Genomic DNA, 21,569 nt, shown 5'->3' on the forward strand with positions numbered 1-21,569 from the left:
CCCGAGGAGCCGGGGGACCCGCGGCTGCGTCCGGTCACGGGCATTTGGGGCCCACACCCCCCGAGGCCCCATGCGGGAGGCACAGGGGAGGGACGGGGCTTGGTCGAAGGTCGGGGTGCAGGGGGAGCCCGGCCGGCCGCCGGGTGGCCCTGGAGGCCGTCGTTGCCAGGGCGGCGCCCCGCCTGGGGCCGCTGGTGGCTCGCTCTGGCCGGAGCCGGCCCGCTGAGTCGGCCCCCTCACCTGCAGCCTTGTTCTGCGACTACTACAACCGCGAGGGCCAGTGCGAGTGGCACTACCAGCCGTGCGGCGCGCCCTGCATGAGGACCTGCCGGAACCCGAGCGGCCGCTGCCTGACCGACCTGCCGGGCCTGGAAGGTGAGGGCAGGGTCGTGCGTGGGTGGCGGGCCGGCCGCCCCGGGGCAGCGGCCACCACCTGGCCACGAGGGTGAGTCTCCTGCCCGCCCCGCCCCTGCCCAGGCTGCTACCCAAAGTGCCCGCCCAGCGAGCCGTTCTTCAACGAGGACCAGATGAAGTGCGTGGCCCAGTGCGGCTGCTACGACGAGGACGGGAACTACCACGACGTGGGCGCGAGGGTCCCCACGGCAGAGAACTGCCAGAGCTGGTGAGCGGGCGGGCGAGCCGGGGCGGGGGGCTGCCGGCCCGGTGGGGCTGGCCCTCAGCTCTCTCCTCTCCCCTCCCTAGTGAATGCACGGCCGGCGGCCTCCGGTGCACGCACAGCCTCGAAGGTAAGGGTGAGGGGTGCCACGCGGGGCTAGGGACTGGGGGCTGGGGTCTCCAAGTCAGCCCTGCGCCTACCCTGTCTGCCAGCCTGCACCTGCACCTACGAGGGCAGGACCTACCACTTCGAGGACGTCATCTACAACACGACCGACGGGCTCGGTGCCTGTTTGATCGCCATCTGTGGAAACAACGGGACCGTCGTTCGGAAGGCTGTGGAATGTCCCGGAACCCCGTCCACGACACCCTTCACCTTCACCACCACCGTGACACCGCTCTCCACAACAGGTAAGCCTGGAGGACACCCTGCTGGTCCTGCCTCCCTCTCCCAAACCCCGGAGTCCGGGCAACAGTCTGGGCGGTGAGGGAACACCAAGTGGCAGGTCGGTGCGGGCGTCCTGGGCGTGAGGGACGGCCTGGGTCACCTCTCCTCCTGGGCACGGCTGGCGGGCGTGCAGGGGAGGCTGACGACGTTCCTGCCTCCCACCCACAGGCTCAGTCCCCACCTCCTCCACCGTGTGTGTGCGGGAAGTGTGCTATTGGTCCGGCTGGCATGACAGCAGCCATCCAGAGCCTGGCCTGGCAGGTGGAGACTTTGAGACGTTTGTGAACCTGAGGCAGAGGGGCCATGAGGTCTGCCCAGCCCCAGTGGCCATTGAGTGCCGGGCACAGAAATTCCCCCACATCCCGCTGCAGCTCCTGGGCCAGAAAGTGGAGTGTGACGTGGCCCGGGGGCTGACTTGCCTCAACGGTGAGCAGAGCCACCAGCTATGCTATAACTATGAGCTGCAAGTCCTCTGCTGTGACCACGTGCCCTGTGGCACCTCCCCTGGTGCCACCACCCAGCAGCCACCGGTCAGCTCCCTGTCTGGCCCCACCTTCCAGTCCACGGTGGCCTCCACCCTCCAGTCCACGCGGGCCCCCACCGTCCAGTCCACGCGGGCCCCCACCGTCCAGTCCACGCTGGCCCCCACCCTCCAGTCCACGCGGGCCCCCACCGTCCAGTCCACGGGGGCCCCCACCCTCCAGTCCACGGGGGCCCCCACCGTCCAGTCCACGGGGGCCCCCACCGTCCAGTCCACGCGGTCCCCCACCGTCCAGTCCACGCGGTCCCCCACCGTCCAGTCCACGGGGGCCCCCACCCTCCAGTCCACGGGGGCCCCCACTGTCCAGTCCACGGGGGCCACAACCACGACAGGGACCCGGACACTAAGCAGCTCCTCGGCCTCGGCCACCACCACCTGTCAGCCCCGGTGTCGGTGGACAGAGTGGTTCGATGAGGACTACCCCAAGTCCGAGGAGGCCGGGGGGGACGTTGAGTCGTATGACAAGATCAGGAGGGCGGGAGGGGCCGTGTGCGAGCTGCCGGAGGACATCGAGTGCCAGGCCGAGATCTTCCCCGGCAGGAGCCCCGCGGAGCTGGGCCAGCACGTGCACTGCGACCCCAGCTTCGGCCTGGTGTGCAGGAACGAGGAGCAGGCGGGCCTGTTCAAGATGTGCTACAACTACAGGATCCGTGTGCTCTGCTGCAGCCGCGACCACTGCGCAGGGCCCACCGCCACCGCCACCACCACCGCCGGGCCGTGGACTCGGACGACCCCGCAGGAGACCCCGTGGCGCCCCTCGACGGGACCCACCCTGGCGTCAGGGACGACACCCACCCACGTGGCTCCCACCGTCACAAGGGCAGCGGGCGCGACCGGCACCGGCACCATCAGCCCACCGTCCACAGAGACGACCACGCCAACGACAAAGACGTCGCCGGGAACCCCGGGAACCGGGCCAACCACCGGCCAGGGCACGACCGGCTGTCAGCCCCAGTGCGAGTGGACAGACTGGTTTGACGTGGACTTCCCGACCTCAGGGGTGGAGGGCGGGGACATGGAGACCTTCGACAACATCAGGGCCGCCGGGGGCAAGCTGTGCCGGGAGCCCAAGGACGTACAGTGCCGGGCGGAGAGCTACCCCGAGGTCAGCATCGACCAGATCGGGCAGGTGATCAGCTGCAGCCTGCAGACAGGGCTGGTCTGTAGGAACGCGGACCAGAAGGGCGAGTTCAACATGTGCTTCAACTATAACGTCCGGGCGCTCTGCTGCCAGCCCTCCCCGCACTGCCCCACCTCCGCGGCCACCAGCACCAGCAGCACTGCCGCTGGGGCTGTGACGTCACCGGGACCAGGGGCCTCCACCAGAGCAGTAACCCGGTCCCAGGCCTCTTCCCCCAGGAACACCCCGATGGTCACTGTCCCCACCTCCCAGACAGGTCCCTCCTCCCCCAGGACCACCCAGACCCTTCCTCCTTGGTCTGGGACCACCCAGATCCTTCCTTCTTCCCCCAGGACCACCCAGACCCCTCCTTCTTCTGGAACCACCTGGAGGGTCACTGTCCCCACCTCCCAGACAGTTCCTTCCTCCCCCTGGACCACCCAGACCCTTTCTTCTTCTTCTGGGACCACCCAGATCCTTCCTTCTTCCCCCAGGACCACCCAGGCCCCTCCTTCTTCTGGGACCACCTGGAGGGTCACTGTCCCCACCTCCCAGACAGGTCCTTCCTCCCCCAGGACCACCCAGACCCTTTCCCCTTCTTCTGGGACCACCTGGAGGGTCACTGTCCCCACCTCCCAGCCAGGTCCCTCCTCCCCCCAGACCACCCAGAGACTCTCTGTGGCCACCAGCCAGACGCTTCCTCCCTCTGCCAGGATCACAGAGAGGGTCTCCAGCCCCAGCCCCTCCTCCTCTCCGGGCATCCCCACGACGACCAGCAAGCCCACCTCAGTGCACGCACCCACCACGGTCCCTGTGGTGACCTCCAGTGGGCGGGCCACCCCCTGGTCCCGGCCCAGCAGGCCCACCTCCAGGACCACGCCGCTCTCCACAGCCTCGCGGCCCGGCTCCACCAGGCCGGCCCCCTCATCCTCCCCGGGCTGCAGGCCACGGTGCGCATGGACAGACTGGTTCGACGAGGACTACCCCATACCGGGCCCCGACGGCGGGGACTTCGAGACCTTCGCGGTCTGGCGCTTGGCCGGGCACGTCTTCTGTGACCGGCCCCGGGACATCGAGTGCCGATCAGAGAAGGTGCCCGATGCGCCCCTGGAGGACGTGGGGCAGGTGGTCCAGTGCAACGTGAGCTTTGGGCTGGTGTGCCGCAACCGCGAGCAGCCGGGGCCCCTGCCCTACTGCCACAACTTCCACGCGCGACTGCTCTGCTGTGAGGACTACAGCCACTGTGCCAGCTCTGCGGTCCCTGAGCCCACCAGCAGCAGCAGCAGCACAGGACAAAGGTTATCGCAGGTTCCTGGGCCACAGACGACGGCCACGTACCCCTCCTCCTCTGCCACCACCCAGAGGGTCACTGTCCCCACCACCCAGACCCTTCCTCCTTCCTCTGGGACCACCCAGACCCCTCCTCCTTCCTCTGGGACCACCCAGACACTTCCTTCTTCCCCTGGGACGACCCAGACCCTTCCTTCTTCCCCTGGGACCACCAAAACCCTTCCTCCTTCCTCTGGGACCACCCAGACCCCTCCTCCTTCCTCTGGGACCACCCAGACCCTTTTTACTTCTCCTGGGACCACCCAGAGCCTTTCTGTTTCCTCTGGGACCACCCAGACCCTTCCTTCCTCCCCAAGGACCACCCAGAGGGTCTCTGTCCCCACCTCCCAGCCAGGTCCCTCCTCCCCTCGGACCACCCAGACCCTTTCTCCTTCTTCTGGGACCACCCAGATCCTTCCTTCTTCCCCCAGGACCACCCAGGCCCCTCCTTCTTCTGGGACCACCTGGAGGGTCACTCTCCCCACCTCTCAGACAGGTCCTTCCTCCCCCAGGACCACCCAGACCCTTCCCCCTTCTTCTGGGACCACCTGGAGGGTCACTGTCCCCACCTCCCAGCCAGGTCCCTCCTCCCCCCAGACCACCCAGAGACTCTCTGTGGCCACCAGCCAGACGCTTCCTCCCTCTGCCAGGATCACAGAGAGGGTCTCCAGCCCCAGCCCCTCCTCCTCTCCGGGCATCCCCACGACGACCAGCAAGCCCACCTCAGTGCACGCACCCACCACGGTCCCTGTGGTGACCTCCAGTGGGCGGGCCACCCCCTGGTCCCGGCCCAGCAGGCCCACCTCCAGGACCACGCCGCTCTCCACAGCCTCGCGGCCCGGCTCCACCAGGCCGGCCCCCTCATCCTCCCCGGGCTGCAGGCCACGGTGCGCGTGGACAGACTGGTTCGACGAGGACTACCCCATACCGGGCCCCGACGGCGGGGACTTCGAGACCTTCGCGGTCTGGCGCTTGGCCGGGCACGTCTTCTGTGACCGGCCCCGGGACATCGAGTGCCGATCAGAGAAGGTGCCCGATGCGCCCCTGGAGGAGGTGGGGCAGGTGGTCCAGTGCAACGTGAGCTTTGGGCTGGTGTGCCGCAACCGCGAGCAGCCGGGGCCCCTGCCCTACTGCCACAACTTCCACGCGCGACTGCTCTGCTGTGAGGACTACAGCCACTGCACCACCACCCCCGCCACCACTGCAGCCCTGTCCCTGGAGACCTCCCTGTCCCCGGAGACCTCCCGTACCTCGGCGATGCCCACCACCACGCCCACCACTGTCTCCCGCTCCCCGCCCGGCACCCGGGTCAGTGCGTCCCCGACGTGGCGCACCGAGACCTCGTCCGGCCTCCCCGGCACCGTGCCCAGCACCGCCGGGGCCACCTCCAGCACTAGGACCTCCCTACCGCCCCCCACGACCGAGGCCACCAGCTCCCCGCCGAGCACCGCCCTGGGCTCCTCCACAGTCGCCTCCACGGCCACGTCACCAGCAGTCGGGTCCACGGCCTGCGAGCCTCGCTGTGCCTGGACGGATTGGCTAGACGAGAGCTATCCGGTGCCAGGGGCCTCCGGTGGGGACTTTGAGACGTATGCCAACATCCGGGCGGCCGGCAAAGCCATCTGCAAGCGGCCCCTGGGCCTGGAGTGTCGGGCCGAGCTGCTGCCCGACGTGCCCCTGCAGGAGCTGGGCCAGGTGGTGCAGTGCAGGCTGGGCGAGGGTCTGGTGTGCCACAATCGTGACCAGGTTGGCCGGTTCAAGATGTGCCTCAACTACCACATCCGCGTGCTCTGCTGTGACGACTACAGCCACTGTCCCAGCACCCTGGCCACCACTACGATGACCCCCCGGGCCACCAGCCCGGGTCCGACCCCCACACTGGCTGCCAGTACCACCGTCTGGTCCCCAACGAGCCCCAGTCCTACAGCGCCCAGCACGGGCCACACCGCGGCCACCTCCCCGTGCCAGCCCGCCTGCCGCTGGACGGGCTGGCTGGACAGTGACCAGCCCCTGCCCGGCCGCTTCGGGGGCGACATTGAGACCTACTACCACATCCAGGACACGGGCGGCCAGCTCTGCGCGGATCCCGAGGCCATCGAGTGCCAGGCCGTCCTCTTCCCGGACGTGCCCTTGGAGCAGCTGGGCCAGGTGCTACGATGTGACGTCAACTACGGACTCATCTGCAGGAACAACCGGCAGAGAGGAGGCCAGACTTGCCTCAACTACCACATCCGCGTGCTCTGCTGTGACGACTACAGCCACTGTGCCAGCTCTGCGGTCCCTGAGCCCACCAGCAGCAGCAGCAGCACAGGACAAAGGTCATCGCAGGTTACTGGGCCGCGAACGACGGCCACGCACCCCTCCTCCCCTGCCACCACCCGGAGGGTCACTATCCCCACCACCCAGACCGTTCCTCCTTCCTCTGTGACCACCCAGACCCTTCCTTCTTCCCCTGGGACCACCCAGACCCTTTTCACTTCCCCTGGGACCACCCAGAGCCTTTCTGTTTCCTCTGGGACCACCCAGACCCTTCCTTCTTCCCCTGGGACCACCCAGACCCTTTTCACTTCCCCTGGGACCACCCAGAGCCTTCCTTCTTCCTCTGGGACCACCCAGAGCCTTCCTTCTTCCTCTGGGACCACCCAGACCCTTCCTTCTTCCTCTGGGACCACCCAGACCCTTCCTTCTTCCTCTGGGACCACCCAGACCCTTTTCACTTCCCCTGGGACCACCCAGAGCCTTCCTTCTTCCTCTGGGACCACCCAGACCCTTCCTTCTTCCCCTGGGACCACCCAGACCCTTCCTTCTTCCCCTGGGACCACCCAGACCCTTCCTTCTTCCTCTGGGACCACCCAGACCCTTCCTTCTTCCTCTGGGACCACCCAGACCCTTTTTACCTCCCTTGGGACCACCCAGACCCTTCTTCCTTCCTCTGGGACCTCCCAGACCCCTGCTCCTTTCTCTGGGACCACCCAGACCCTTCCTTCTTCCCCTGGGACCACCAAAACCCTTCGTTCTTCCTCTGGGACCACCCAGACCCTTTTTACTTCTCCTGGGACCACCCAGAGCCTTTCTGTTTCCTCTGGGACCACCCAGATCCTTCCTTCCTCCCAGAGGACCACCCAGAGGGTCTCTGTCCCCACCTCCCAGCCAGGTCCCTCCTCCCCTCGGACCACCCAGACCCTTTCTCCTTCTTCTGGGACCACCCAGATCCTTCCTTCTTCCCCCAGGACCACCCAGGCCCCTCCTTCTTCTGGGACCACCTGGAGGGTCACTCTCCCCACCTCTCAGACAGGTCCTTCCTCCCCCAGGACCACCCAGACCCTTCCCCCGTCCTCTGGGATCACCTGGAGGGTCACTGTCCCCACCTCCCAGCCAGGTCCCTCCTCCCCTCGGACCACCCAGAGACTCTCTGTGGCCACCAGCCAGACGCTTCCTCCCTCTGCCAGGATCACAGAGAGGGTCTCCAGCCCCAGCCCCTCCTCCTCTCCGGGCATCCCCACGACGACCAGCAAGCCCACCTCAGTGCACGCACCCACCACGGTCCCTGTGGTGACCTCCAGTGGGCGGGCCACCCCCTGGTCCCGGCCCAGCAGGCCCACCTCCAGGACCACGCCGCTCTCCACAGCCTCGCGGCCCGGCTCCACCAGGCCGGCCCCCTCATCCTCCCCGGGCTGCAGGCCACGGTGCGCGTGGACAGACTGGTTCGACGAGGACTACCCCATACCGGGCCCCGACAGCGGGGACTTCGAGACCTTCGCGGTCTGGCGCTTGGCCGGGCACGTCTTCTGTGACCAGCCCCGGGACATCGAGTGCCGATCAGAGAAGGTGCCCGATGCTCCCCTGGAGGAGGTGGGGCAGGTGGTCCAGTGCAACGTGAGCTTTGGGCTGGTGTGCCGCAACCGCGAGCAGCCGGGGCCCCTGCCCTACTGCCACAACTTCCACGCGCGACTGCTCTGCTGTGAGGACTACAGCCACTGCACCACCACCCCCGCCACCACTGCGGCCCTGTCCCTGGAGACCTCCCTGTCCCCGGAGACCTCCCGTACCTCGGCGATGCCCACCACCACGCCCACCACTGTCTCCCGCTCCCCGCCCGGCACCCGGGTCAGTGCGTCCCCGACGTGGCGCACCGAGACCTCGTCCGGCCTCCCCGGCACCGTGCCCAGCACCGCCGGGGCCACCTCCAGCACTAGGACCTCCCTACCGCCCCCCACGACCGAGGCCACCAGCTCCCCGCCGAGCACCGCCCTGGGCTCCTCCACAGTCGCCTCCACGGCCACGTCACCAGCAGTCGGGTCCACGGCCTGCGAGCCTCGCTGTGCCTGGACGGATTGGCTAGACGAGAGCTATCCGGTGCCAGGGGCCTCCGGTGGGGACTTTGAGACGTATGCCAACATCCGGGCGGCCGGCAAAGCCATCTGCAAGCGGCCCCTGGGCCTGGAGTGTCGGGCCGAGCTGCTGCCTGACGTGCCCCTGCAGGAGCTGGGCCAGGTGGTGCAGTGCAGGCTGGGCGAGGGTCTGGTGTGCCACAATCGTGACCAGGTTGGCCGGTTCAAGATGTGCCTCAACTACCACATCCGCGTGCTCTGCTGTGACGACTACAGCCACTGTCCCAGCACCCTGGCCACCACTACGATGACCCCCCGGGCCACCAGCCCGGGTCCGACCCCCACACTGGCTGCCAGTACCACCGTCTGGTCCCCAACGAGCCCCAGTCCTACAGCGCCCAGCACGGGCCACACCGCGGCCACCTCCCCGTGCCAGCCCGCCTGCCGCTGGACGGGCTGGCTGGACAGTGACCAGCCCCTGCCCGGCCGCTTCGGGGGCGACATTGAGACCTACTACCACATCCAGGACACGGGCGGCCAGCTCTGCGCGGATCCCGAGGCCATCGAGTGCCAGGCCGTCCTCTTCCCGGACGTGCCCTTGGAGCAGCTGGGCCAGGTGCTACGATGTGACGTCAACTACGGACTCATCTGCAGGAACAACCGGCAGAGAGGAGGCCAGACTTGCCTCAACTACCACATCCGCGTGCTCTGCTGTGACGACTACAGCCACTGTGCCAGCTCTGCGGTCCCTGAGCCCACCAGCAGCAGCAGCAGCACAGGACAAAGGTCATCGCAGGTTACTGGGCCGCGAACGACGGCCACGCACCCCTCCTCCCCTGCCACCACCCGGAGGGTCACTATCCCCACCACCCAGACCGTTCCTCCTTCCTCTGTGACCACCCAGACCCTTCCTTCTTCCCCTGGGACCACCCAGACCCTTTTCACTTCCCCTGGGACCACCCAGAGCCTTTCTGTTTCCTCTGGGACCACCCAGACCCTTCCTTCTTCCCCTGGGACCACCCAGACCCTTTTCACTTCCCCTGGGACCACCCAGAGCCTTTCTGTTTCCTCTGGGACCACCCAGACCCTTCCTTCTTCCTCTGGGACCACCCAGACCCTTCCTTCTTCCTCTGGGACCACCCAGACCCTTTTCACTTCCCCTGGGACCACCCAGAGCCTTCCTTCTTCCTCTGGGACCACCCAGAGCCTTCCTTCTTCCTCTGGGACCACCCAGACCCTTCCTTCTTCCTCTGGGACCACCCAGACCCTTCCTTCTTCCTCTGGGACCACCCAGACCCTTTTCACTTCCCCTGGGACCACCCAGAGCCTTCCTTCTTCCTCTGGGACCACCCAGACCCTTCCTTCTTCCCCTGGGACCACCCAGACCCTTCCTTCTTCCCCTGGGACCACCCAGACCCTTCCTTCTTCCTCTGGGACCACCCAGACCCTTCCTTCTTCCTCTGGGACCACCCAGACCCTTTTTACCTCCCTTGGGACCACCCAGACCCTTCTTCCTTCCTCTGGGACCTCCCAGACCCCTGCTCCTTTCTCTGGGACCACCCAGACCCTTCCTTCTTCCCCTGGGACCACCAAAACCCTTCGTTCTTCCTCTGGGACCACCCAGACCCTTTTTACTTCTCCTGGGACCACCCAGAGCCTTTCTGTTTCCTCTGGGACCACCCAGATCCTTCCTTCCTCCCAGAGGACCACCCAGAGGGTCTCTGTCCCCACCTCCCAGCCAGGTCCCTCCTCCCCTCGGACCACCCAGACCCTTTCTCCTTCTTCTGGGACCACCCAGATCCTTCCTTCTTCCCCCAGGACCACCCAGGCCCCTCCTTCTTCTGGGACCACCTGGAGGGTCACTCTCCCCACCTCTCAGACAGGTCCTTCCTCCCCCAGGACCACCCAGACCCTTCCCCCGTCCTCTGGGATCACCTGGAGGGTCACTGTCCCCACCTCCCAGCCAGGTCCCTCCTCCCCTCGGACCACCCAGAGACTCTCTGTGGCCACCAGCCAGACGCTTCCTCCCTCTGCCAGGATCACAGAGAGGGTCTCCAGCCCCAGCCCCTCCTCCTCTCCGGGCATCCCCACGACGACCAGCAAGCCCACCTCAGTGCACGCACCCACCACGGTCCCTGTGGTGACCTCCAGTGGGCGGGCCACCCCCTGGTCCCGGCCCAGCAGGCCCACCTCCAGGACCACGCCGCTCTCCACAGCCTCGCGGCCCGGCTCCACCAGGCCGGCCCCCTCATCCTCCCCGGGCTGCAGGCCACGGTGCGCGTGGACAGACTGGTTCGACGAGGACTACCCCATACCGGGCCCCGACGGCGGGGACTTCGAGACCTTCGCGGTCTGGCGCTTGGCCGGGCACGTCTTCTGTGACCGGCCCCGGGACATCGAGTGCCGATCAGAGAAGGTGCCCGATGCTCCCCTGGAGGAGGTGGGGCAGGTGGTCCAGTGCAACGTGAGCTTTGGGCTGGTGTGCCGCAACCGCGAGCAGCCGGGGCCCCTGCCCTACTGCCACAACTTCCACGCGCGACTGCTCTGCTGTGAGGACTACAGCCACTGCACCACCACCCCCGCCACCACTGCGGCCCTGTCCCTGGAGACCTCCCTGTCCCCGGAGACCTCCCGTACCTCGGCGATGCCCACCACCACGCCCACCACTGTCTCCCGCTTCCCACCCGGCACCCGGGTCAGTGCGTCCCCGACGTGGCGCACCGAGACCTCGTCCGGCCTCCCCGGCACCGTGCCCAGCACCGCCGGGGCCACCTCCAGCACCAGGACCTCCCTACCGCCCCCCACGACCGAGGCCACCAGCTCCCCGCCGAGCACCGCCCCGGGCCCCTCCCCGGCTGCCTCCACGTCCCTGCCTGTCATGGTGTGGACCTCGTCCACCTCCGTGGTCACCACCCCGAGGCCCCCAGCACCCAGCAGCACACACTTCACCACCGGCTGCTTCTGCCGGGCATACGGGCAGCTCTTCTCTCCCGGTGAGTGAGGAAGCCCCTGGTTCCTTCCAACTGTCCACCCAGGGCACTCAGACCCTGGGTCTCTGGGGCCCTTCCGTGTGCCTCCTGCGACTCAGGTGGTGCCGCCCAAGCCCCAGCTTCTCCTGAGCTAAACTTGGCGTGACCCCCTTGGTGATTTTCTCCTCTACAGGGGATGTGGTCTACAACAAGACGGACAGTGCGGGCTGCCACTTCTCTGCCATCTGCAACCAGCGCTGTGACATTGACCGCTTCCAGAGCACCTGCCCCACCTCCTCACCCCCAGCATCCTCGGCCCCCCTGTCCCCCTCCTCCGCAGCTCCTCCCTGCGACCTCCTTGTCCCTCCCCGACAGGTGCACTTCCTGCCTGTGCTTCCTTTTTTTGCTGTGTGCCTGGGGTTGGGCAACCAACTGGGGGCTGAGGCCTGCCCCGCGTGGGGCTGAGGGCGGCCCCCGCTCACCCCTCCACGGGTAGTGCCGGAGGAAGGCGCCAAGGGTTGGGGCTGGCCCAGGACACAGGGCCCGCCCTGGGCAACGAGGGACCTGAGGCTGTGGCAGGGCCACGTGGCAGGTCTCGTGGCCCCCAGCCGGTGAGCACCGTACCCTCTGTCTCCCAGGTGAACGAGTCCTGGACCCTGCCGGACTGCACGGTGGCCCGGTGTGAAGGCAACAACCGCATGGTGCTTCTGGAGCGGAAGTCAGCGGCCAGCGTGAGCTGCGTGAATGGGCATCGGCCAGTCAGAGTGTGGCAGGGGAGCGAGCCGTGTGACTTCCGTTTTGAGTGCGAGTGTAAGCTGGGTGGGGCCGGGGGGTGTGCAGGGAGCCCCCCACATGGAAGGGGCTCCTGAACGGGGGGTGGGCGTGCACACGGGAGCAGCAGCCGCGCCGTTGTCCCCGGGGTTTCTGGGCGTCTTTCGTGGAGCTGCCGTCCGCGAGCACTTCCGGCCTGGGCCCTGGACGCCTGGACGGCAGGTTCCGGGAGAAGTGAGGACCGCACACTGGGTCACAACACCAGGAATGCCTGAGGCTGCAGGGAGGGCCCTCCCTGCCTTGTCAGCTTTGGGGGCTCCAGGCATCCCTAGGCTTGTGGCCACGGGCCTCCAGCCGTGGCTCGGCCTTCCTGTGGCCACTCCTTTCTTTACAAGGACACGTATCACTGGGCTAGAGCGACCCTGGTAATCCGGGATGGTATCCTCTAGATACTTAACGTAATTACTGACATGAAGACCCTTTCCCCAAGTAAGGGTCCATTCTCAGGCTCTGGGGACATGTCCTTGTCCTGCAGGGCCGCCATCCAGCCTACTCGCCCATTTTATAAAAAAGGCAGCCGAGGGGCGCCTGCGGGGCTCAGTCGGTTGAGCGTCCGACTTCGGCTCAGGTCACGATCTCGCGGTTTGTGAGTTCGAGCCCCGCGTCGGGCTCTGTGCTGAACATCTCAGAGCCTGGAGCCTGCTTCGGATTCTGTGTCTCTCCCTCTCTCTGCCCCTCCCCTGCTCAGGTTCTGTCTCTCTCTGTCTGTCAATAATAAATAAACATTAAAAAACAAAAATTTAAAAAAGAGGCAGCCAAGGCCCAGGGCAGCTGAGTGGCTCCCCCAGGTGGCACTTTTGGGGTGAGGGGACTGCCCATGTCCCGCAGGCTTGTGCAGCGGCTGGGGTAACTCTCACTACAACACCTTTGACGGCACCTCCTACTCCTTCGTGGACAACTGCACCCACGTGCTCATGCGGGAGATCCGCCCGCGCCACGGGAACCTCAGCATCTACATGCACAACTACTACTGTGGGGCCACCTCAGCCACTGCCCAGTGTCCCCGCGCCCTCAGCACCCGCTATAAGTCCACGGAGGTCATCCTCACCACCAGCACCGGCGCCAACGGGCAGGAGGAGCCCCTGGTGAGTGGCCCTGCCCTGCATCACCGGGGAAGGCCTGCAGGCCTGGAGGTCAGCCCCCGGAGGGGCCTCTGGAAGGGCAAAGGGCGTGCCATGACGCCCCGGGGGCCCGGACGCGGCCAGCTGGGACTCCCCCAAGGACTCGGGGCCCCAGCACCCGGGAGGGAGAGCCTCCAAGGCAGGCCCTGCCGCCCCACCGCCCGATCATGGATCCCCCACCCCCACCCCCCGATATGTCCTCAGATATTGTTTGACCGAAAGCAAGTGAGCCCGGGCTTTGCAAAGAACGGCGTGAGTGTGTCCGTGACAGGCACCAGCACGATGGGCATCGACATTCCTGCCCTTGATGTCAGCATCAGCTTCGACGGGCACGTCTTCCAGGTCCGGCTGCCCTACACCCACTTCAGCCACAACACGGAGGGCCAGTGCGGTGAGTGGGGGCCACAGCCGCCTCAGCGCAGGTGGGGGGAGGGGCAAGGGCAAGACCGTGACCCTGCTGCCCCACCTCCCCAGGCACCTGCACCAACAGCCAGACAGACGACTGCCGCCAGCCAGACGGCACCACCGCCCCCACCTGCCAAGACATGGCCCACACCTGGCTGGTCAGGGAGAGCGGCAGGGAGGACTGCGGGGCACCCACCCCCCAGCCCCCGGTACCACCCGCCACGCCCACCTCCTCCCCATGCCCCCCAGCACCTCTCTGCGAGCTGTTGCTGAGCCCGTGAGTCTCTCCTCTGGGTTTGGTGGCCCTGGGACAGCGACCTGCTCTCTGCCCTGGCCCCTGACCGCCCCTGCCCACAGGGTCTTCGCAGAGTGCCACGGCCTCATCCCGCCGGGCCCGTTCTTCAGCTCCTGCGTCAGTGATGGCTGCCAAGCCGACCGCCAGGCGCCCTGCAAGAGCCTGGAGGCCTACGCAGCACTCTGCCGTGCCCAGGGCGTGTGCAGCAGCTGGCGCGACGCCACCGGCGGGCTGTGCAGTGAGTCGGGGCGGCCCCTGGGGGCTCTGGCCTCCTCGGCCCGGCTGACACCTGTCTCTGTCCCCAGACTTCACCTGTCCGTCCGGCAAGGTGTACCAGCCGTGTGGCCCCGCACAGCCCGCGTCCTGCGACTCCAGGTAAAGCCTGCCTGCGAGGTCCGGGGGCACCAAAGGGCCTGGGGCTCCCTTCCCCCACCCCGATCTCTGAGCCTTCGCTCCCGAGTGGCCCCGGGCAGCTGGCCAACCCCAGCAGCCCGCCCTGCCCTCGGCCCTCGCCCCTGGGACTGCACTCATGTGGATGGAGGGTCCTAGGAATGCCCTCCTGTCCTTGCAGGCGCCAGAGCGAGGTGGGCAAGGGGCTGGCGGAAGGCTGCTTCTGCCCGGATGGACACACCCTCTTCAACACGCACACAAACGTCTGCGTGCGCGAGTGCGGTAAGCACCCGCCGCGGCTGCCCTGACCTGAGCTACAGGGCTGCAGGGGGAGCTCTGGGGTGGGAAGACGCCAGTCCAGGACCGTCCCTCCTGGGTGCTCACTCCACAGAGGGCGCAGTATGGCCGTGACACCGAGTTCCCCAGGGAATTGTGTCCCCAGCGGGAAGAAGAGGCCTCTGCTGGGGGTGGGGGCAGCCAGGCCCGCAAAGACATGTCCCAGGGCCTGTGGTCTCTGCCCACTGGGTCTGGAACCCAGCACCCCCAGTGATCTTCCCCTTCCTTCTCCCCTTGCAGGCTGTGTGGGACCAGACGGGTTTCCCAAATCTGTGAGTATTCTGCCCCCCAGCTACCTGCCCCCTCGCCTGAGCAATGGGAGGGAAAGCCCCATCTCAGGGCACCCTGCTGTGCCCGGGCAGCCCTGTGGGGGGCTGGCGTGGGGTGCCCCGGGGTGCGACACATCCCTGTCACCAGGGCTGCTGCAGAGACAGCAGCTTGAGCGGGAGGCCAAAGGCTGGCATGACCACACTGAGGGCTGCAGCCCAAGAGCCAGGGCACCGTCTGGGAGTCTCCAGGGACCCTGACTGGTCTCTTCCAGCCCGGGGAGCGGTGGGTCAGCAACTGCCAGGACTGCGTGTGTCACGAGGGCTCCCTGTCGGTGCGGTGCACGCCCGTGCTGTGCGAAGCCCAGGACCGGCCCCTGCAGTGCAGCCGGGCGGGCCTGGTGACTGTGACCAGGCCTGTGGCTGACAAGCCGTGCTGCCTGGAGACGCTGTGCGGTGAGCCCCGTGCCCCCATTGGCCACAGGGTGAGGAGGGCCGAGGAGGGGGCCAGTTGGTGGGCCAGTTGGTGGGCCTCTTGGTGCTTCATTTTTCTACCTAAAATGAGGCTGGTGGCTTCTGGTGTGGCTGGGTACAGCGAGGGGATCCAGCAGGAACCCAGAAGATTCAACCCCCAGGAAAAAAATATGACTGTTGCAAGAAACTCCCCTAGACTGTGAGCCGGCACAGCCAGAAAAGGGGAGCTGCAGGGGTGCCCCTGACAGCGCCCCGACTCTCCCGCAGTCTGCAACACGACCACCTGCCCCCAGAGCCCACCCAAATGTGTGCCGGGAGAGGAGCTGGTGGCCACCCAGGAGGAGGGCGACTGCTGCCCCACCTTCAGCTGCCGTGAGCTGTGCTGGGGATTCTCTGGGGCGGGGCTCGGGCGGCGGAGGGTGAGCACTTTCCCCCTAACACCTGGGCAGGTGCTCAGCCCTCCCTTTCCTTCCAGGACCTAAGCTGTGCACCTACAATGGCACCGCCTATGGGGTAAGGGCTCTGCTGAGCCAGGGGGCAGTGGGTGGGGCCCTGGGCTCCGCACCTCGGCTAGGGGACCTCCACCCCTCGTCTGGACAGGCCCAGCCCTGCCTGCAGCCTCCTGCTTGAGAGCAGATAAGCATGGGGCTCTGGGTCCTGTAGAGCCTAGTGGAGACATGAAGGAGGGGGACACAGGGGCGGCACTGTCTGCCGAGGGCCTGGGAGGGCCATGGGCTGAATGCCTGCTTCTGAGAGCTTAGGTTCAGGGTCTCCCAGGAGCCTCCTCACAGCAAGAGGGCTGGGGTAGGACCATGCCCTCCCAGCCCCCTCCAGCCTGCCTGCCTTCCCTGCCTCTGCCCCGGTCTATGCTCAGCCAGGGGGTACATGCAGAATTCTATTTGAAGAACAAAGAAACCACTTTCTGTAGGCCCTCCCTTCCTGCCGCCCAGCCAGCAGCAAGGAAGGGTCTTGGCCCCGGTCCTGTGCCCCTACCAGTGCCCTCAATGTTGCCTCCCCTCACCCAACCACTGCAGATCGGTGCGACCTTCCCGGCGGTCACTCCCTGCCACACATGCACCTGCCTGTCCGTGGACACCCAGCACCCAACGGTGCAGTGTGAGGAGGACAACTGCAGCACCACCTGCCCCCAGGTACACCCTCCTGGGCAGACGCCGGTAGTGCCTGCCTGGTGGCAGCCCTGGGCAGGTTGCTAAGGAGGTGGCTGGCCCTTAGGGTATGGATGGGGTTCAGGAGGGCTGGGGAGGAGGGCTGGGGGTGAGGATGTAACCGTCCCTGTCCCTCAGGGCTTCCAGTACCAGAAGGTGGAGGGGCAGTGCTGTGGGGAGTGCGTGCAGACAGCGTGTCTCACGCCGGACGGCCGGCTGGTCCAGGTAAGAGGGGGTTCGGTCTCCGCCCCCCCCCGTCCCCCCGCCAGGGGACACTTCCCTTCAGCCCTTCTCAGCCCACCAGATAATTCATTCCCCTGTGGGCCTCCACCCTCCCCATCGCATTTCTGCAGCCCAACGAGACCTGGGTCAGCAGCCTCGTGGACAACTGCACGGAGTACCGCTGCGACGCCAAGAACGGGCTCCACGTGCTCACCCCGAGGCCGCTGCCCTGCCCGGACCCGTCCAGCTGCAAGGTGTGTGTCCCGGTGCCGCCAGCGTCCTGGAGATCCCTCCCAAGGGCCCCGCCCACGCCCGTCCCCGGAGGCCACGCCCCACCAGGGCCACGCCCACCCGATTCCCCACTCCCCGCCTAGGAGGCCACGCCCCACCCCTGGGAAGCCCGCCCACGCTCGGCCCCAGAGGCCCCGCCCGCGCTCCTCCTCCTGGGAGTTCCTGCCCAGCCCCCAGCCCCCCCCACCCCGCTCTGTCTCCCCCACCCCTGCAGGGCATCCTCAGGAAAACTGGCTGCTGCTACTCCTGTGAGGAAGTGGGTAAGCTGAGGCCCGCCTACCTGCCCCCACCCTCCAGCCCCTCCCAGTCTCTATGCACTGATTTCTGCCCCAAGCTGCCTCTAGCCCCAGGACCCCACCCCGAGCGCGGGGCTCCCGAGGGTGGGAGGAGCGGCCCAGGTCGGGGGAGAGCCCTTCCCGCACCTCCACCGCCCTTCCTCCCTCCGCCCAGACTCCTGCCAAGTCCGGGTCAACAGGACGGTCCTGAGACACCGGGGCTGCGCCACCCAGGGCCCGGTCAACGTCACCTTCTGCGAGGGCTCGTGCCCAGGAGTGTCCAAGTGAGCGAGGCCGGCGCCCCTCCCAAGGGCCCCCTCCCCGCCCCAGACCGCCCTGGCTTCTGCCAGGTGGAGCAAGTAGGCCGGGAGAGCAGAAGGAAGGATGTGACGTTGGCTCAAGACCCTGGGGGGGGGGCGGGGTGGTTCCTGGAGGGAGGAGGGTCTTGTCCCGATCAGCTAGTTTGATGAGCTGATTCCAAGAAGGGAGGGGGCCTGACCAGAGAAGGTCGGAGCTCGGTGACCCCGAGCACTGTCCCAGGTCAGGTCAGAGAAGCCCCCAGTGCTCCGAGGACAAGCTCAGGGCTGCCCGTGAGTGGGCGGGAGCCATCGTCTCCAGGCCCCAGAGAAAGCAAGAGCTGGGTGGCTGGGGCTGGACGAGGCGGGTCCTGAGGGTGGCCACTCAAATCTGCAGGTTCTCCATGGAGGCCCAGGCCATGCAGCGTCAGTGCACCTGCTGCCAGGAGACAAGGCTTCACGAGGAGGTGGTGACCATGCAGTGTCCCGATGGGACAGCGGTCCGGCACACCTACACCCACGTGGACGAGTGCAGCTGTGCTGCGTCCTGCGTCCCTGCTCCCGAGGCCCCCGAGGACAGCACCCCCATCTTCTCGATCTAGGGGTCCACCACTGGCTGTTGCCATTCTGACCCCATCCCGCAAGCTCCCTCCCTCCCCCTCCGGAGCCAGAACACTCACTACCCAACCGCGGATAGCCGGGCCAGCCTGCTGCAGGAGTCCGAGCACACCCTCCACCCGTGCCCTCGCGACACCTGCGCCCTGGAGGTGATGGTGCCATGACGGCCTGCCTGAGGGGGGCTCCAGGAGGGGGCCTTGCCCTCGGAGCCCCTTCAGCACGTCTTGGCCACCTGCCTGGCCATCGGGGCCGACCCCTCATTTGAGACACAAGCGCCTGCTCCGTCCGGACTCGCCCCCTTCTTGGTGTCAGAGGTGTGCCCCATAGCCAAGTGCGCATCAGCTGCCATGCTGCTCCCCGCACTGTGGGCCTGCGTGCTCCCCTCCTGTCCCCCGCTGCTCCTCAAAGCCCCGGGGAACAGATTCCTGCTGGCCACCTCCTGCAGCAGAATTCAGGCTGAGGCCCGTCCAGGCAAGGCCAGGCCGGCAGCCTCCAGGGAGCGGTGCCAGGCAGGCCCATGTCTGGACCCAGGCGTGGGGTTACCATGGTCGACAGGAGGGCCCCGGGCAGGGGTGGGGGGGCGTCGGAGCCCTCTGCTCACTCCGCCCCGATCTTGCAAATAAACGCTGAGCATTGTGTACGTGTCTTGGCCCTGGAGTCTTTTCCGCCAACTGAGTGCCCCCCTCCGTGTGTCTGTGGGCCAGGCAGGGCCCCTCAGGCTGTATAGCACCCCCAGGGCTCATGCCGGACCCGCTGGGAGGGACAGGTGAGTGAGGGGCAAGGAGGCCCCTCGGGGTCAGTCTTGGGCTGTGGGGAATTGGCTGGGGCCAGGCGTGAGTCATCATTTCAAACACACGGGATTTATAAGGAGACTGTTTCACTGGTGTCGGAAGACTGGAAAACCCGCTGGCAGCGTGGACGCAGCCCAGGGCCGTGTCAGCGCAGGCAGTAGCTGCCTCGTGGGCTGCGTGCACACGGAAGAGGGGTGCTCCATGCTGCCCAGACCCCAAGGCAGCTGCTGGTTGCTGCAGGGCCTGGCCCCGGCCCGGGTCTCGGTGTGTTTTCTTCAAGGCACCTGCCCCACCTCGACTTGCTCTACGAGGGCCCTTCTTTTCTCATCTCACCAGGGAGGCGGGGGCAGGGGGCAGGGATCTCTGCCTTCTTTTCTGCCGCTCTACCCAGAGAGCTCCACGTGCACATGGTGGGTGTGGGAAGGATGGGGGAGCAGGTGGGGGCGCAGACAGGAGACGTGCTAACCAGACACAGAAGGCGTCCCACCTACCTGGGCCAGAAGGACGAGAAAGACCCCCAAGTGGGCAGAGCTGGTTTCAGGGGGTACTGCCACCTGGGGAGGCAAAGGACGCTGCTGGTGGGGGCTGAGTGGGAGGGTCTCTCCCCCTCCCTGAGTCACATGACCTGCCTCTGCACTCAGTGTGGCTCCCATGCCCCCGCCCCCACCCCCCACGCCAGGGGAAGGTGGGGCTGGGGGCCCAGAGAGAAGGGCCTGGGCTCTCTTAAGGCCACTGCTGGCCTTTCCTACGATCTCAAGAGGTCCATCCAGGGCAGGTCACCCTGGGCCCTGGCCGGCCGGAGACCGCTCGTGCAGCAAATGAGGCCTGCTGCCCACTCCTGGGACCCACTTCTGAAAGCTTACCCTGAACTTCTGGTCTGATTTCCTGAGTCTTTGTTAACCCCCGTGCAGAACAACAGCATTCCTTAAACGCCTGTCATTCCCACGGTACACTCTCTTCCTTAAATAGACGTACTTCTTACCTAATTTAAACATGTTCCTAAGGGACCGGGAATATGAGCATCTCTTTCCGTGGACAAGAGCTCATGTCCATGAAGTGCAGCTCCTGCGGGGTGGTACCCGATGCAGCGTGAGCCATTATTTCTCCCGCTTTACAGGTGGGGACACTGAGGCACGCAGCAATGGAAACACTCGCTTCAGTAAGGGTGAAAGCCAGGCTCCGTCCAGGAGATCTGACTCCAGAGTCCACACCGTCAGCCACAGGGCTCCACCGTGGCCCTGGAGGAGGTAGCTATAAAAACCAACACGGCGCATAAAGACAAAACACTGTTGCTTAAACTTTAAATATTTTTGAAAAGGGATTTCTGGTTTCCAGATGGAAAAGTGGGCACGTCTTCCCCCACAGACAGAAAAACCACGACAGAGATAGAAAGACATTTTAAAATAGAAGAGCTGAAAACAAGAAAGTGAAACCGACAGACGTCCTGGACAAAAGGTTTTGGGGGACGCACCGTGGTGAGAGGGGGCCATGGCCACAGGGCAGTACTTGGACAGACATGTGATGACGATGACCTTCCCGAACTGAAGGCACTCAGGGAGTGCCGGGAACGGGAAAGAAGAGGCCAGGTGGTGAGGTCTGAGGGTCCCGAGGCAAAGAGAAAAGCTCAGAGCTGCCGGAAGGACAAGACTGCGTGCTCGCCCCCCAGGGAGACCGGGACCAGCACCGGGAACAGCACGACGGAAACTGCCTTTGAACGCTGGACTCCACACGCGAGTAAACTCTCATTTAAAAGCGATAATGAAAACACGGCATTTTCGACAAGCCGGGACCCAGAAGGCTGGCATCTCACCAGGCCCCATGTGGGGCCTAACCAACAGGCAGAGAAACCACACCACACCGTCGCCTCTCAGAAACCCACACACGGGATGCACGAGTTCACAATTTTAATGCGTCAAAGTCGCCAGTATCTTTTTTCAGGCTGGTGCTTCTTGGCCCTATTTCACGCAACTTTCCCCGCCTTGGGATCAGAAATATGGTCTCCTGGATTATTTTCTAGAAGCGTGACAATTTTGCCTCCCACCTAAAAAATTTTTTAAGCTGGGATGAAATATACATAACATGAAATTTACCATCTTAACCATTTTTGAGTACACAGTTGGGTGGTATTAAATACACTCGCCTGTCCCTCATCCCCACCATCCATCCCCATGATCCTTTTAACCTTGTAGGAACCGAGAGACCCTATACCCAGGAGGCAGTAGCTCTCCACTGGCCCTGCCCCCCGCCCCAGGCAACCGCCGGCTACCCTCTGTCTCTACAGCTTCGGCGACACCAGGTAACTCACACGGGTAGAATCCCACAGTACTTGCCTTCTCGCGACTGTCTTATTCACCGAGTATCCGTCCTGCAGTTTCATCCATGATGTCGCAGGTGTCAGCGTCTCCCTTCTTCTATGGCTGAGCACCATTAAGCTGTGTG

The 21,569-nt window shown here is 65.8% G+C and overlaps 1 protein-coding gene across 1 annotated transcript in view; it reads left to right on the forward strand.

Moving 5' to 3' along the window:
- LOC124527530 (mucin-5B-like) overlaps window positions 1-18,954 on the forward strand; it is a 33,994-nt gene extending 15,040 nt beyond the window's left edge. Inside the window, exons 27-54 of the mRNA XM_047100578.1 lie at window positions 247-375; window positions 478-622; window positions 703-746; window positions 829-1,050; window positions 1,238-1,593; window positions 1,768-3,041; window positions 3,219-4,058; window positions 4,704-6,381; window positions 7,168-9,170; window positions 10,284-11,377; window positions 11,547-11,728; window positions 11,992-12,163; window positions 13,013-13,269; window positions 13,510-13,696; window positions 13,780-13,987; window positions 14,068-14,243; window positions 14,311-14,380; window positions 14,577-14,677; window positions 14,972-15,003; window positions 15,273-15,453; window positions 15,739-15,843; window positions 15,947-15,984; window positions 16,506-16,622; window positions 16,776-16,862; window positions 16,991-17,113; window positions 17,365-17,410; window positions 17,601-17,709; window positions 18,119-18,954. Coding sequence (XP_046956534.1) covers window positions 247-375; window positions 478-622; window positions 703-746; window positions 829-1,050; window positions 1,238-1,593; window positions 1,768-3,041; window positions 3,219-4,058; window positions 4,704-6,381; window positions 7,168-9,170; window positions 10,284-11,377; window positions 11,547-11,728; window positions 11,992-12,163; window positions 13,013-13,269; window positions 13,510-13,696; window positions 13,780-13,987; window positions 14,068-14,243; window positions 14,311-14,380; window positions 14,577-14,677; window positions 14,972-15,003; window positions 15,273-15,453; window positions 15,739-15,843; window positions 15,947-15,984; window positions 16,506-16,622; window positions 16,776-16,862; window positions 16,991-17,113; window positions 17,365-17,410; window positions 17,601-17,709; window positions 18,119-18,323 — 10,181 coding nt within the window. The 3' untranslated portion in view covers window positions 18,324-18,954. The remainder of the gene's footprint in view (window positions 1-246; window positions 376-477; window positions 623-702; window positions 747-828; window positions 1,051-1,237; window positions 1,594-1,767; window positions 3,042-3,218; window positions 4,059-4,703; window positions 6,382-7,167; window positions 9,171-10,283; window positions 11,378-11,546; window positions 11,729-11,991; window positions 12,164-13,012; window positions 13,270-13,509; window positions 13,697-13,779; window positions 13,988-14,067; window positions 14,244-14,310; window positions 14,381-14,576; window positions 14,678-14,971; window positions 15,004-15,272; window positions 15,454-15,738; window positions 15,844-15,946; window positions 15,985-16,505; window positions 16,623-16,775; window positions 16,863-16,990; window positions 17,114-17,364; window positions 17,411-17,600; window positions 17,710-18,118) is intronic.
- The last annotated feature ends 2,615 nt before the right edge of the window (window positions 18,955-21,569 follow it).

Source organism: Lynx rufus, unplaced genomic scaffold (assembly GCF_022079265.1).
Source record: "Lynx rufus isolate CCGP_SWC_20201006 ecotype Redwood Valley unplaced genomic scaffold, mLynRuf1.p SCAF_50, whole genome shotgun sequence".
In the NCBI taxonomy this organism is placed as follows: domain Eukaryota; kingdom Metazoa; phylum Chordata; class Mammalia; order Carnivora; family Felidae; genus Lynx; species Lynx rufus.